The sequence below is a fragment of the Gopherus flavomarginatus genome, chromosome 6, assembly GCF_025201925.1.
Source record: "Gopherus flavomarginatus isolate rGopFla2 chromosome 6, rGopFla2.mat.asm, whole genome shotgun sequence".
Lineage (NCBI taxonomy): Eukaryota > Metazoa > Chordata > Testudines > Testudinidae > Gopherus > Gopherus flavomarginatus.
Window position 1 is genome coordinate 24,428,812 of NC_066622.1, and position 14,323 is coordinate 24,443,134.

Here is a 14,323-nt window from a genome sequence, read left to right on the forward strand (position 1 = left end):
CAGTTCTGTGTGCACGTACGCCCCACTTCCCACCTGCCTGCCGCTGCCCTCTCCCCTCCACTCTCTGTGAGGCTGCCAGCAGCAGGGGGGACTGAAGCACAGCTTTCCACAGGAGAGCAAGGACGGCCCTCAGGGAATTCATTCTCTGCCCCAGCTGGCCGGCAGTGGAGTCCCACAGGGCCAGGGCCAGGGGACTACAAATGGTGCTGGCAGGTTGGGTGTGCGCAAGGGGTGTCGGCCATTAAGAACAGGGTAGATAGTGGTTACCTAGAGTACTACAGGCCAGAGGAGGCCACCGACAAAGGCGGATGGGATGAGGGCCATGGCTCAGGTACCCGAGGGTGGGCGAGATGAGGGGTATGCGTGCACAGCTGCCCCCTCACCTTACAGTGGCACTGCCCATTGGTTTTATTACAGTCTGGGTCGAAGCCCTTGTTCACGTCGCAGTTACAGGGCCCACAGGTCGGGTTCCCCCACCAGCCCTTCGGACATTGCTGATCCACCCTGAGGAAAGAAACCCACAATCACCTGACAGCCTTCTCTCACTGACCCACTGTGTCCTGACACCCCCCAAAGGAGCACGGTCACCTTGTGAGTGCTTGTGAGCTACTGGGAGCAGAGTCTGGCTCCGAGGCTTGGCCCTCGCTCCCGGCAGGCAGCAGGCTTCCCCACTGGGGTTGGAAGGAAGGACTTGCATTGGATTTGAGCAGTCCCACTTGGACACTATTCAGAGCAGCACTGATGGGTGCTAATGAGAGATGGATTCAACTTTCCCTCGGCCAGAGGGAGAGAAAAAGCAACACGGGGTCTTTGAGGAGGAGCAGAGTGGAGTACAGGGAAGGGAGATCCCAGGGGAGCCCCCATCCCTCCTTTAAAGCCTGCCCACCTGTCGGTGCCCTTGCACTAAGGAGTGCACTCTAGTGACCGGCCAGAGGGGGAGCGCTGCTTCCCAGGAGAGCCACGGGAGGGAACACACAGAACAGGACCAATCACCTAGTGCTCTAGAGCACATCTGTTGCTGCAGCTTATTCTCCACCCTGTGTCACCACCTCCTTCGCGGCTGCTTCTCCACTAGCCATTGGTAATGCTACAAAGGGAGGAGCCTGACCTCAGTGGGGCAGTAACAAGCAGTGGCCAATTCCAAGCCCTGACTTAAACACCAACATTCTCTGAGCACCAGGATCCCTGCAAGGGGCCTGGAGACTGTTGCTGGGAAGAGAGCCAAGTCCCCCCGAGGCTGGACTGCCCTTTGGCTCACCTGTGCTCGCAGTACTGCCCAAAGTGGTTTCCTCTGCACTCACACACGTAGCCAAGGGGAGAGCCTGGCTTCCGTCGACACACCGACTTATTCTTGCAGGGGTTCAGGTGGCACACGTCCATGCAGTCCCCACCGTAGTATCCTGAGGGGACAGACACAGACCTTCAGAACAGGGAGCGAACCACCTTGGCTTCCTAAGGAAACACTGTGAAAGTCCAGCTGTGCTGGGGTAGAGGCAAGAGAGGGATGGAGTTTATTCAGGTGGATGTCAGGGCATTATGCTCTCTGAGCCAGGCCAACCAAACTTCTGCCTGCCGCTTTCTAAAGGGATTTCCAGTCTCTGGCCGCGACTGGGTTTTAGCCTCTCAAAGGTGAGCAAGCTACCGAGTGACCCATGGCTCAAAGTGCTATGACTCAAGGGAGCGTTGCTGTGTGTGGAAATAGCCCTGAGGTGTGGTGGCAGGAGAGAGGAGCCAGGCAAAGGGGAGAAGCAACGAATGGAAGAGAAACAGAAAAGGGAAACGGGGAGTGAAAGGAAGCCAGAGCTGCCTGCCACTCTGTTGGATGGGCCCTACCTGGCTGGCACACACAGGAGTAGCGCTGCCACTCATCCCTGCAGACACTGTTGGCAGGGCAAGGGCTGGAGTCACAGGGGTTGGGCACGCTGCATCCTGCCTCCACGTTCAAAGCTCTGTTGGGCTTGGGCAATGCCATCCCAGAGGGCGTGTCACCTAGGCGCACCCCCTGAAAACCAAGTCAGAAATACATGGTAAAGCCAGGTATATTCAGGAATGGGGCTCAGGGCTTCAGCAACAGGAGCCTGGCCAGGGTGACCCAGCTTGGCTCTAAGGCAGGGACCCTGGTTCCACCCTTATGGCTGCAGGAGGCTCCAGTCAGCAGAGCTGACTCCTACAGATCTGAGAGGTGCTGCCCTAGAACCGAGCTCCCCAGAACTGCCAAGGGCCCTGGAGAGTCACCCAGCAAACATTGCCAAGCCGTTCCCATCAATTCCCCTTCCCTGCTGCTCACATCCTGCTGCTCCACCCAGTGGTCACCTTCCATTCTTCCAGGGCTCCCCACGAGAGTGCTCAAGTCTGAAGCATATGTCCACAGGGGCTCTGGGTGCAGCCCCTGGGAGCGGAGGGCCCTGGACTAAATTCCTGTCCGTGTCTGGAAAGGCCTCTGGGAGCAGCCTCTGCAGCTAGGTCTGGGGACTCTAATTTTCTACCTCTAAACACCGCCCAGTGTGGGAGGCTGCTGGAACTGAGCGCTCACCTGTACGCAGCCCTTCAGACCACTCTGCACCTCGCCAGACCCTGGGATCCCCCCAATATGAAGATGCTTCACCTTCAGCCCATGCAGCTCATTTCCAACAACCACTGTGTCCTGCAAAAGAGGCCAAGAAACAGGAGCTTCACACAGCCATCCTGAGACCCCAAACCTGGGTCTGCAGGTCACCGGACTCCCTTCCTGCTCCACACAACCCTACTGTGCAGAGATCTAGTTAGGTACATGGAGATGTACATGCCCAGCTACCCCCGAGGCCAGTGAGAGGCATATTAGCAATGCCTAGACAGACAGATGGAGTCAAAGATTACAGATCTCACGGTCAGGACCCCAGCCCTCACACTCTGCTCCCCAGCCCCCCTGAGTGAGCCCAGTGGCTGGGGATGTGAGGCTACAGACCTGGTAGAGCCCAAAGTCCAGGTTGACAGTGATGATATAGCGCATGTCACGTCCACTGCGAACATCTCGCAGCTCCAGCTGGAGATCGTGCCACTTCCCGTCGCTCAGGTGCAACTGGTCCAGGAGGAGCTTGGTGGTGTGCCCAGAGCCTCTACTCACCGCGAAGGAGAGCATGCCGGAGTCCAGCTGAGGAGAAGGGGAGCCAGTGACAGAAATGGTGAGCAAGGCTCAAGCCAGCTCAGGTTACTCATAGACTCATAGACTTTAGGGTCAGAAGGGACCAATACGATCATCTAGTCTGACCCCCTGCACAAAGCAGGCCACAGAATCCTACCCATCCACTTCTATAACAAACCCCTAACCTATGTCTGAGTTATTGAAGTCTTCAAATTGTGGTTTGAAGATCTCAAGCTGCAGAGAATCCACCAGCAAGTGACCCATGCCCCATGCTGCAGAGGAAGGCAAAAAACCTCCAGGGCCTCTGCCAATCTGCCCCGGGAGGAAAATTCCTTCCCGACCCCAAATATGGTGATCAGCTAAACCCTGAGCATGTGGGCAAGACTCACCAGTCAGCACTCAGGAAAGAATTCTCTGCAGTAACTCAGATCCCATCCCATCTAACATCCCATCACAGACCACTGGGCATACTTACCTGCTGATAATCAAAGATCAGTTGCCAAAATTAAGCTATCCCATCATACCATCCCTTCCATAAACTTATCAAGCTTAGTCTTAAAGCCAGATATGTCTTTTGCCCCCACTACTCCCCTTGGAAGCCTGTTCCAGAACTTCACTCCTCTAATGGTTAGAAACCTTTGTCTAACTTCAAGTCTAAACTTCCTAGTGTCCAGTTTATACCCATTTGTTCTTGTGTCCACATTGGTACTAAGCTTAAATAATTCCTCTCCCTCCCTGATATCTATCCCTCTGATATATTTATAAAGAGCAAGCATATCCCCCCTCAACCTTCTTTTGGTTAGGCTAAACAAGCCAAGCTCTTTGAGTCTCCTTTCATAAGACAGGTTTTCCATTCCTCGGATCATCCTAGTAGCCCGTCTCTGAACCTGTTCCAGTTTGAATTCATCCTTCTTAAACATGGGAGACCAGAACTGCACACAGTATTCCAGATGAGGTCTCACCAGTGCCTTATATAACGGTATTAAAACCTCCTTATCTTTGTTGGAAATACCTCGCCTGATGCATCCTAAAACTGCATTAGCTTTTTTAAAGGCCATATCACATTGGCGGCTCATAGTCATCCTGTGATCAAGCAATACTCCAAGGTCCTTCTCCTCCTCTGTTGCTTCCAACTGATGTGTCCCCAATTTATAACTAACTATAACTATACTTCCCTTCCTCCTCACTACTCCTTACCTGTGCTTTGAACGTGGGGATGGGTGCCCAGCTCAGCCAGGAGCCCGCCTGAGACTTCCCAGCTCTGCGCCAGCCAGGAATCTGCTGTGACACATAGCGTGTCAGCCCTGCTGCTGCACTAGACTGGAGGATAAGTCACAGGGACCTGGCTCTGACAAACCCCAACTGCAGTAGCTGCTTCTGGCCCCATGCATGGAGCTACCAAGTGGCAGGTTCCCTCTGTATTCGGTGAGCAGGCTTTCCTCTCAGAGCTGGGAGGAAAGCATGGGAGGCCCTGCTGCCCACGCTGCATTTGTGGCTGCTGTGGCAGTACCTGGCAGAGGATGGTGGTGTACTGGCCAGCATGAGCCTGAAGCAGCGCCCCATCCAGCTTGCGTGTCCGGAACGCCAGCCCCACGTACCATGGCATGGAGATTTTCACCTCATTCTTGAAGTCCCAGGAAAGGATGCTGTTGCCATGGAAATAGTGAGCATGGTGCATGACTGGAAGGGAAAGCAGGAGCATGAGGCCTGTGGAGGTTTGGAGCAATGTGGGGAGCACTGATTCCCACCCAGGGCCTTCACTCACACTTCATTTGGCAAGGGAGACTAGATGGCTCAGTCTTTGCAGGGTCTGAGCAGACCACAGCCCGGCTGTGCCTCTTGCCAAAGAGGGGCAGGAAGCTCCATGTACTGCCGTCCCCAGAAGGCACCAGCCTCTCAGAGGAGTTATGTATTTATTTCTCCAATCTCTACTGCACCTGTTGCCAGGGCAACTGGCCACTTCCCTTCTGGGAAATAAAGCACGAATGCTGGTGACCCCACACACCGCAGGGCCCCGGTGGGGAACCCCTGTAGGAGCGACTCCCACTGACACATGGACAAGACCATGCAGAGCCTTCAGCCCCACTGGCTCCTTCTCACCAGAATGTTCAGGGACAGTTTCAGACCAACACGTCCCTGGCGCACCCCCAGACTGCCTCTCCGCAGGACTCACTCACCATGCCTGCAGTCCTTGCCCCCGAAGCCCACAGGGCACTTGCAGGAGAAGGTTCCCCAGCCCACTGAGCAGGTGCCACCGTTCTTACAGGGGTTGGAATCGCAGAAGGTGTGCTTGGCGTGGCATCCTGGGGACATTGCCGACACGCGGCCAAGGCAGAGACAGAGGAGGGGACTGTTACTTGCAATGGCTCAGCCCTGACCTTCCCCTCCCAGCACCTTGAACACTGAGATGGGGGAGAAATCTCAGCAGTTCCTCAGAGCGACCAAAGGTGGAAGCCGCGGCTGAGATCTCTATGCCCTGGTCAGTACACAGCCACCGTGCTCTGCCCTCCTGCCCAGGAACCAGGGCCCCTTATTGTGTGAAAAGACAGCACAGAGATAGAGTGACGTTTGCCAGGGAATCCCCCTAGGGACAGGCTGGCTTTGCATTCTCCATATGTGCTACCAGACGTAAAGCTCCTGGATGGTGCAGCATGGCAAAGCGCTATTTGGGGATGAGAACAGGAGTCTTTCACCGCTAGGATCCTGGCTGGAATATGGCCCAGGTCTGGACTATCCAATGAGATGTGAAATAAGTTGCTGTCTGTTCAGGTCCTTGGCAGGGCAGAGGTGTCTACTTCACAAAGAACACCAACAGAACTGGCAGGCCCTGCACTCCTGGACTTAATGGGCTCTGAAGACCGAGTTTCTCTCTTTTTCGTGGAAAGAGTCGGGGTCCTGTGAGGAAGCTGGTGCTAATTGCTGCCTGTGCAGTTGTTATTAGAGCCTGAGCAGCCCTGTCCATGGACAGAGGATTCTGTGTCCTGGGCTGTCAGCCTAGCAACTTTTGGTAGCTCCGTTTTGGGGAGACAGTGGGGAGCAAGGAGGACATGTAGCCCCCGGGCCATGGTACAGAGCAGAGGTGCCACACACTCCTGTTACCTGCAGAGGTCCCATTGTTTGCAATGTAGGTAGCCAAGTCGATCCGTTTGCTGTCGATGTACAGGTCTCTCATGCACCCCACAAAGTCCCTGTGGGCCACTGGGAAGTTCTCAGGCAGATTGGGAACCCCTCCGAGGAGCAGGGGCCCTGTGAGGTCGAGGGACCTGTGAGAAGAGGCCTGTAAGAGGCATTTGTGCAGAGATCCGGGCCTCACACAGCACTACACTGGTCCGTTCCCCTCAGTGCAGCAGGAGGCTGTTACAACCTGCTGGGGATGGGAACAATAACTGAGGTCTCATCCTGGGTCCCATAGCCAAGGGAAAGAAGCGGAAGCTCCATGCTCAGGCTCTGTGGCAATGTCATCATGCATTAATGCCAGGCCTTTGACACTGTCCTGCCAGCCAGGCATGCAGGATGTGGGACAAACTGGAGACAACCAGGACTGTGGGGGACTTCTGGCTCCGTGGCACCCCAGCTTTCCCAGGTAAAGTGGAGTATACGCTGAGTGGGAGCAGTGTAGGCTCCTTCCTGTCAGGATTTGGAGAGCTCAAAGCTCCCTTTTAGTCTGGTTATCCCTGTTCCTGAATCCCTCACCCTCCTGCAGTGAGCAGCAGGCCCTCGGGACACTCACTTCTTGGAGCTGGACTGCGTGCCCTCTGCTGCGCAGGAGTAGTTGCTAATCTCACTGCCGAACTGCAGTGCCACTGATGCATCGCATTCATCCACCATCAGGATGGCCACCTTGTCTTTGGAAGGCCCCTGCACCACCCCCAGGGAGCCAATCTTGGGCTGAAACAAAAAAAACAAGGAGTTAGTAGGAGGTTTCCCTCAGCGCTGGCTTCTTCAGCACAAGGAGACACACCATGTGCCTCAGATCTGCAGGTCTCTCTGGGTGGCCTCCTAGCCTGCATCCCTTCTACTTTCACAACGATAGAAAAATGAGACCCAACTCCCATTGGTGACGAGGCCTATCAGTGGGACAAAGAAGGCAAGAAGACAGGTCTCCTGGCTAGGAGAATCAGAACTGGAAAACTGAATCAAGGCTTGGAAGGCAGGACAGCAGGGACCTCCCTAATGAACTGAGGGTCTCCTGTCCCGGACATCCAGCCTCAACATTCCCAGCCCCTCAGCACTGCTCAGCTCCCCCAAAATGTGCCTGCTGGGGAATTCCACTCAGTGATTGCAGCTCACCAATTCCAGGCTTGCAGCCAGTGGCACAAACAGGATAATCCCAGGGAGAGAAAACAAAAAGTGGCACGTACCTTGTTGTAGTAGCGGAGCTGCACTGTATGCCATTGCCCATCACTCACACCCCCCGGCAGGTACGGGGTCACCAGGGTGCTTGACTCACCTGAAAAGCACAACGCTGTTACACATGGTCAGACAGACAGACGTGGTCAGGCAGGAGGGAGCAGTGCAGCAACGAGGGTGTGAGTTATGCATCCACAGGGCCACACTCATTCCCTGCAAACAGTCCCCCATGCACCCAAACAGCCGCCTCGCACACCATGTCATTTACACACACACACACACACACACGGAGATACACACTAACACACCAGTGTACACACCCACCCGCACCTGTAGGAACAACAGAGAGTCATAGATTTTAAGGCCAGAAGGGACCCATCCAATCTGACCTCCTGCATACCAGAGGTTACAGGAGTTCCCTGTATTAATTCCTGCTTCACGTCGAATAGCTGTGCTTGAAGTAGAGAAGATCTTCCAGAAAAACATCCCATCTTGGGGAATCCACCTCAACCCATTGGAACAACTTACTAAGATTAATTCCCCTCACTGTTAAAAATTGTGCCTTATTTCTAGTCTGAACTTGTAGAGTTTCAGCTTCCAGCCACTGGAGCTTGTTATACCTTGTCTGCTACATCGAAGAGTCCTCTGTGATCACACTTCTGTTCTCTACGTAAGTTCTGCTAGACTGGGATCAAGTCACCCCTTAACCTTCTCTTTGTTTAGCGAAATAGACTCGGGGAGATTAATCTTTCTCTAGAATGCATGTTTTCAATCCTTTAATCATTCTCATGGCTCTTCTCTGAACCTTCGCCAACTGCTCATCAAAAGAGGTTACACTCACTAACTCCAAGTTGTTGGCTGAATGTTTTCAACATCCCCTCCTAGAAGATGGATCAGAGACACAAATGTCACCCTGCATGTATCAGTGCATAGCAGGCTGGGCCACTGCCTCCCTGGTCACAGTGTTGAGTGTTGTTCTTTGATTCACAAGAATGACAATTGCGTTTGCTTTGGTATTTCTCTGGCAGGAACCCAAGCAAAGAAACCAACCTTCACATTAATCTTCTTTAGTATCAGAGGGGTAGCCGTGTTAGTGTGGATCTGTAAAAGCAGCAAAGAATCCTGTGGCACCTTATAGACTAACAGACGTTTTGGAGCATGAGCTTTCGTGGGTGAATACCCACTTTGTCAGATGCATGCCACATGCATCTGACCAAGTGGGTATTCACCCACGAAAGCTCATGCTCCAAAACGTCTGTTAGCCTATAAGGTGCCACAGGAGTCTTTGCTGCTTTTATTAATCTTCTTCCCAACTTTCTCATTGTTGGCTTTCTTCCCACTAAGCGGCCCTCATGAAAAGAGCTGATGCACAGACAGGTCACTTGGAGGCAGTGAAATTACTGATGAGCTCTCTGTTATTTTTAAGAGGGGAAGGAAGCCCCTGCTACCTAACGACATGCGCTCCAGTGAGAGGCTGGCTGGATACCGAAATGAGGAAGGGATGAGCTTGCTCTGCACTCTCAGGCAGCTAAGCCAGAGAGCTAAGGACTTAGCCATTTAGGGAGAACGCTAGTGAGCAGATGAACAGCACCAGAGAGCTGTGCCTGAGAGGATAGATAATGACACCCCAGGAAGGGGCTGCTGATCTCGGAGACAACATGCCTGCCCTGACCCCTGCAGGAAGTGAGCAGGCAGAAAAGATGTGCCTGAATAGACTTGAAGCACAGTCACCCAGAACAGAGGGAAAAGAGAAGCCTAGCAGCCCAGCTGACCTCCCATGCCCTGTTCATACAGACCCCTGTCTGCTCATGACAGACTCTTGCAGCCCATCATACATCTAACCCCCGCCCACAAGCCTGACCCCAGCAAGCTTCCCTGGCATTTTTCTACCACTAAGACCTAAGCGGCACTAGAGCTGCTGCACTTGCATTTCCACTGGGAGAGTGAGCGGCCTGCCAGCAGCTGAGGTCACCGTCCAGATACTATTACAGCCATACAGGTGAGAGCCGTTTCCTTTGGTAATTGCACATTAGCTGATTTGCAGCTGATTGGTTTTGCTGAGCTTGAATTGCTTGGGAAGTGTTTTACTGCGCCTGCTGAACCCCATGAAAGGGAATGGGGTTGGGTATCTCGGCATGCAGGGAGTTGAGCTGGCTTTAAACCACTGCTCAGAAACAAGAGCTTCTGGGCCATACGTTAGTTTGTCTATGTTAGGCATCAGTTTTAAAGTAGAGCGCGGTTTCCTCCTCATGGAGCCGAGCCCTTCATCCTGAGAGCACAGCAGCAAAAATGGGCTTTCACGGGCCTTTCAGATTTCATCTGATTGGAATGTAAGTGACCTTTAGTCCCCCTAAACAACTATGTGCGTGCGCACACACACACACACACACACACATCGCTCCACTGCCTTCAATGGCGATAACACACACACACATACACACACACACACACACCCTGCACTGCCTTTGATGGCGATAACACACACACACACATACACTGCCTTCAATGGCAATAACACACACACCTCTCCACTGCCTTTGTTGGCGATAACACACACACATACACACACACACACACACACACACACTGCCTTCGATGGCGATAACACACACACACACACGCGCACCCCTCCACTGCCTTTGATGGCGATAACATACACACATACACACACACACACACTGCCTTCGATGGCGCTAACACACACACACACACACACACACACACTGCCTTCGATGGCGCTAACACACACACACACACACACACACACACACACACCCCTCCACTGCCTTCGATGGCGCCCTCACTGCCTTCAAAGGCAATAACACATGCACATACACACATGCACTCCTATGCATGCATACACACTCACATCCCCAACATACACTCCTACACACACACAATCCTATGCAAACACACACACCTCTGCATTCACACCTCCTGCCACCTTTGATGGATGCCACACACACACACACACGGGTGTGCACTCCCTCTCTCATAGCCATACCCCTGTGCACACAGCCCCTCTCCTCCACCCTCACACACACAGGCTGAGAGGCTCTCGTGCCCGTATGCAAGTTGCTGCTATAGCCCCAGGGCCACAGGATCCGGGCACACGCACCTGTGGAGTATTTCAGCTGGACCTGCCCATCAATGATTTCCATGGCCAGGAAGTCATGCTTCTCATTCAGGCGCCCATTGTAGAGCAAGAGCCCGCTGCGCTCCAGGGTGGCAAACCTGACACGGAGAGCAGAGCACAGATCCTGGGTGTGCGCTCACGGGAGTGCAGAGGGAACAGTGCCCCTTAGAGAGTCACAAGGGATTAACTGATCCAGCCATTCCATTCCCTTTCAGCGGGAACATGCTAGGAATCCCCTGGGACAATACTTTCCAGGGTGTATTTACCCACAGCAACGTGCATTTACCCCGCAGCGGGCAATGATTTGCAGGAAGACCTGGACACCAGTACAAAAGCACATTCTGGCCTCTGGTTCCAAGTGGTGAATGAACTCTCTGCTAGAAGAGCTCTGTACTCACACCACGACACACACCTGAGGAGGCGGGATAAGCACAGCATCTATTCCCTGGGGCACCCTCCAGAGGAAGGGCAGGCTGGGGACAACTGTAGATGGTATTCCAGGGGAAATGCCCCCTCGAACAGAATGGGAAATCACAGCAACAGCTGGCACATCTGTTACCCCGGTTAAACTCCTTGAGCAAGAGCACTGAGAGGCCCTCTGGTGAGAGAGAGCCTGACAGGGCCCCATGCCGCTCTACCAGCAAGGCTCCAAAGAGGAGCTGGGAGGCGGGGGGGATAGAGGGGGGCTGAATGCAATATCTGGAGAGAGCTTTTCCCTGAAAATCCCAGGAGTGAAGGGTTTACAGAGTGCAATGGAAATGTTTCATAGGCCCCTGGGCTGGACAGGACCAAGGCATTTCAGTGGGGAGGGCTCTGGGCACTTTGGCAATTCACTGGACAGGTGGGCCCAGGAGTGTGCCCATAGTTGGTAGACCCTAGGCACTTCACAGGAGCCTCAGAATAAATTGACACACTCCCCTTCCCCTCTCCCCTCCGGTGCTTCAGCAGGAACCTGGGCTGGGAGAGTCCTTGGCTGGGTGGGTCTCAGACGCTTTGGCAGGGCCCTGGGCACCCACGCCACATAGAAGGAAGAGCAGGACTTACGAGAGGGAGAGGGTGAGGTGGAACCTCTGGCGCAGCCCCCGGAACATGACAAAGGACGTGGGGGGGAAGGAGCGTGTGGAGACTTCGCAGTAGGGCTTCTCAAAGCCCCCGGAGGGGCACTGGCATTGGAAGCCGCCGTCCGCAGAGTTGGTGCAGGTGCCCCCGTTCCGGCACACACCAGGGAGGCAGCGCCCCGAGCGGCTGTCCACCTCGCAGTTGTCACCTGTTGAGGAACGGAACAAGAGGCTCAGAACACAACCTGGAGCAGAGCTGGGGGGTTCCCAGCTGTAAGGGATGGAAGTCCCTGCCCCAAAGTTGCCTGGACAGGAACCAGCCAGGCTGGAGGCCAGCTGAACGGGTTTCCCTTCCCATAGCTGAACGAGCATCTGACAACAGCCCACAGGCACCCCAGTTCCATTCCCCAAGCACCAGGGTGGGCGCGGCCTGGGGAACCTTGCCCTTCCCAGGCCCTGTAAAGAGTCCCCCTAACAGGAGGCTGACAGCTGGCCAAATATCCTCCCTGACTGTGAGTCACTCAACATCGGGCCCATCAGCCTCAGTGCCAGTTCCCTGCTCCCCAAAATTCCCAGTGCTGGCCAGTTCTGCCCTGCCACACTGAGACCCCGTGTGTGTGAGACAAGCTGCCTGTGGCTCTGGGACAGACGTGGCCCAAGGATGGCCAGTGCACTCTGGGTGGCAGGATTTACCTGCCCTTTAGGGCTGTAACATTGGCCCCTGCAGGAATATGACAGACCTGCAGCTCTGTCTGTTCTCACTCCTTAGTGGAGGGACATAAGTCACATACCAGGGTGAAACCTAAAGGTCCCCACATGTCCCAGGAGGCACCATCTCAGTGGTGCCTAGCCCCATCACCCTGAGGCTAAGTGTCTCCCATTGCTAGGCGTGAGGCAGCTGAGCACAGCTGTGGGTGCAAGGCGCACAGGCTGAGGTCTGCAGGAGTACTCCTGCCGAGCTAAGAGAGCTCCCTTCAGATCCCAGCATATGCACAAGGCAGGTTTTCGCTCGTCACCCAGGCCGCAGAGCTCAGCTGTCACCCAAAGCCTCATCCCTAAGGAAGAGATGTTTCCCAGCCCTGCCTGCTGCCTCCAGTCCCCAGAGGGGCTTTCCTGCCCCGGATCCAGCATAGTCCAGAGAACAATGCCACAGCAAGGTCAGTATGGTGTGGGCACCAGAGCCTGCAGGCAGCTGTTCCCCAGCTGCACTAGGCTCTCCCTCACTCTTCCTAATCGTCACAGGGGTGAGCCTCTAACCTCCCCAAGCTCTGGAATTTGGAGCACTGGCTCTCCAGCCCAGTGGTTGCAGGCAGGGGACGCTTTGGGGTTTCAGTCCCTCTGCCCCTGAGCTGAAATGCATCTGCCTTCTGGGCTGCTGATACTGCTGCCAGTGCCAATTGTAACCCCATAGGCTGGGAGAGGGGACCAGCCTGGAGTGGGATGTGTACTGCTCACCAACGACCCACCTCCCAGCAGCTCTGAGAGATGAATCTGCAGACAGTGCCTCCCAGCTCCTGCTTGCATCTGGCCCCCTCATCCCCAACTGCAGAGGGCCTCTTATAAATCCTCCCTTCTTCCTCTTATGAGACAGGCTTGGTGCCTGGCTGAGATAGGTCAGAGAGTTCCTCCTATGACGAGCCCAGACCCAAGTCATCATGACGCAGCCCAGCAGAGTGATCCAGTTGCAGATGTGGGGAGGGCAGCCAGAGGCAACCTCCTAACGCAGAGAGTCTCAGGAACAGTGACACAGCGAGTTGGGCCTCATATGTGCCTCACTCCACAGAGTTCATTCAGTGCAAGCACTTCCCTTTGGAGCATGAGTGCAGGGATGTGACCTGATCCCTGCAGGTACCTGGCCCACGGCACACCTGACCAGGCTTCACTGATGGTTGGACCCAGCAGCTCTGACCTTACCCCCAAGTTGGAAGCCACTAAAGATCCTCTCTGTGTTGGGTTAGATGGGCACTTACGGTGTGGAGATTCCCAAAGCTTTTCCCACATCAAAGCCCCTGCTGCCAACTAACAGGGTCCTACATCCTGGCACTAAGCACTAACAGGTTAGTATATTGCATAGCAAAGAGATCCAAGCAGAAGGAAATGCTTTGTAAAGGCCAGTGAGACACTACAAAGGTCCTCTCTGGCTTTTCACTCTGTTGCAGCACTGATGGTAGCTGTCCCCTCCAGAGCCCAGAGCTCACAGCTATAAGTGAAATAAGTTTGCTGTCCTCAGCCTAGTCCTTAAAGGAGGTTTGTCCACAACCCAGAAGCTACCAGGGGTCTCTGCTCGGAGAGGATTAGGCCTGGATAAAAGAGAGGTTGCAGGTCAGAAGTGAGGGACATCGGCAGAGCTAGGTAGAGTCCCAAGAATGTAATGAGGGGGAGGCTGCAGGTCTGGGCTGCAGTACTTGAGTAGAGCTTTGCTGGGACCAGAATTAGCATACCAGGGACGCTGAAGTGTGGACCGAGCTGCATTGGCTGCACAGCATGTGGGCCCACAACTGGAGCAGAAGGGGGTAGCCCAGGTCAGGACTGAGGAGTTGCAAGGGAAGACAGGAATAGCAGCAGATTTTGCTGGCACTGAAAACCATCCCATTTCCTTATTTTAATCTGTTGCCTTGGCAGCGGTGTTAGGAGTAAAGGGCACACATTACTGCTCCC

General features: G+C 54.4%; 1 protein-coding gene across 1 annotated transcript in view; it reads right to left on the reverse strand.

Annotated features, from left to right (window-relative positions):
• The window catches only part of CELSR3 (cadherin EGF LAG seven-pass G-type receptor 3), a 70,363-nt gene that overhangs the window by 25,073 nt on the left and 30,967 nt on the right, over positions 1–14,323 (reverse strand). Inside the window, exons 3-14 of the mRNA XM_050958489.1 lie at positions 11,652–11,874; positions 10,590–10,705; positions 7,483–7,571; positions 6,852–7,009; positions 6,221–6,384; positions 5,299–5,424; positions 4,632–4,801; positions 2,945–3,130; positions 2,534–2,644; positions 1,834–2,002; positions 1,259–1,400; positions 384–504 (exon numbers count right to left, since the gene is read on the reverse strand). Coding sequence (XP_050814446.1) covers positions 384–504; positions 1,259–1,400; positions 1,834–2,002; positions 2,534–2,644; positions 2,945–3,130; positions 4,632–4,801; positions 5,299–5,424; positions 6,221–6,384; positions 6,852–7,009; positions 7,483–7,571; positions 10,590–10,705; positions 11,652–11,874 — 1,775 coding nt within the window. The remainder of the gene's footprint in view (positions 1–383; positions 505–1,258; positions 1,401–1,833; positions 2,003–2,533; positions 2,645–2,944; positions 3,131–4,631; positions 4,802–5,298; positions 5,425–6,220; positions 6,385–6,851; positions 7,010–7,482; positions 7,572–10,589; positions 10,706–11,651; positions 11,875–14,323) is intronic.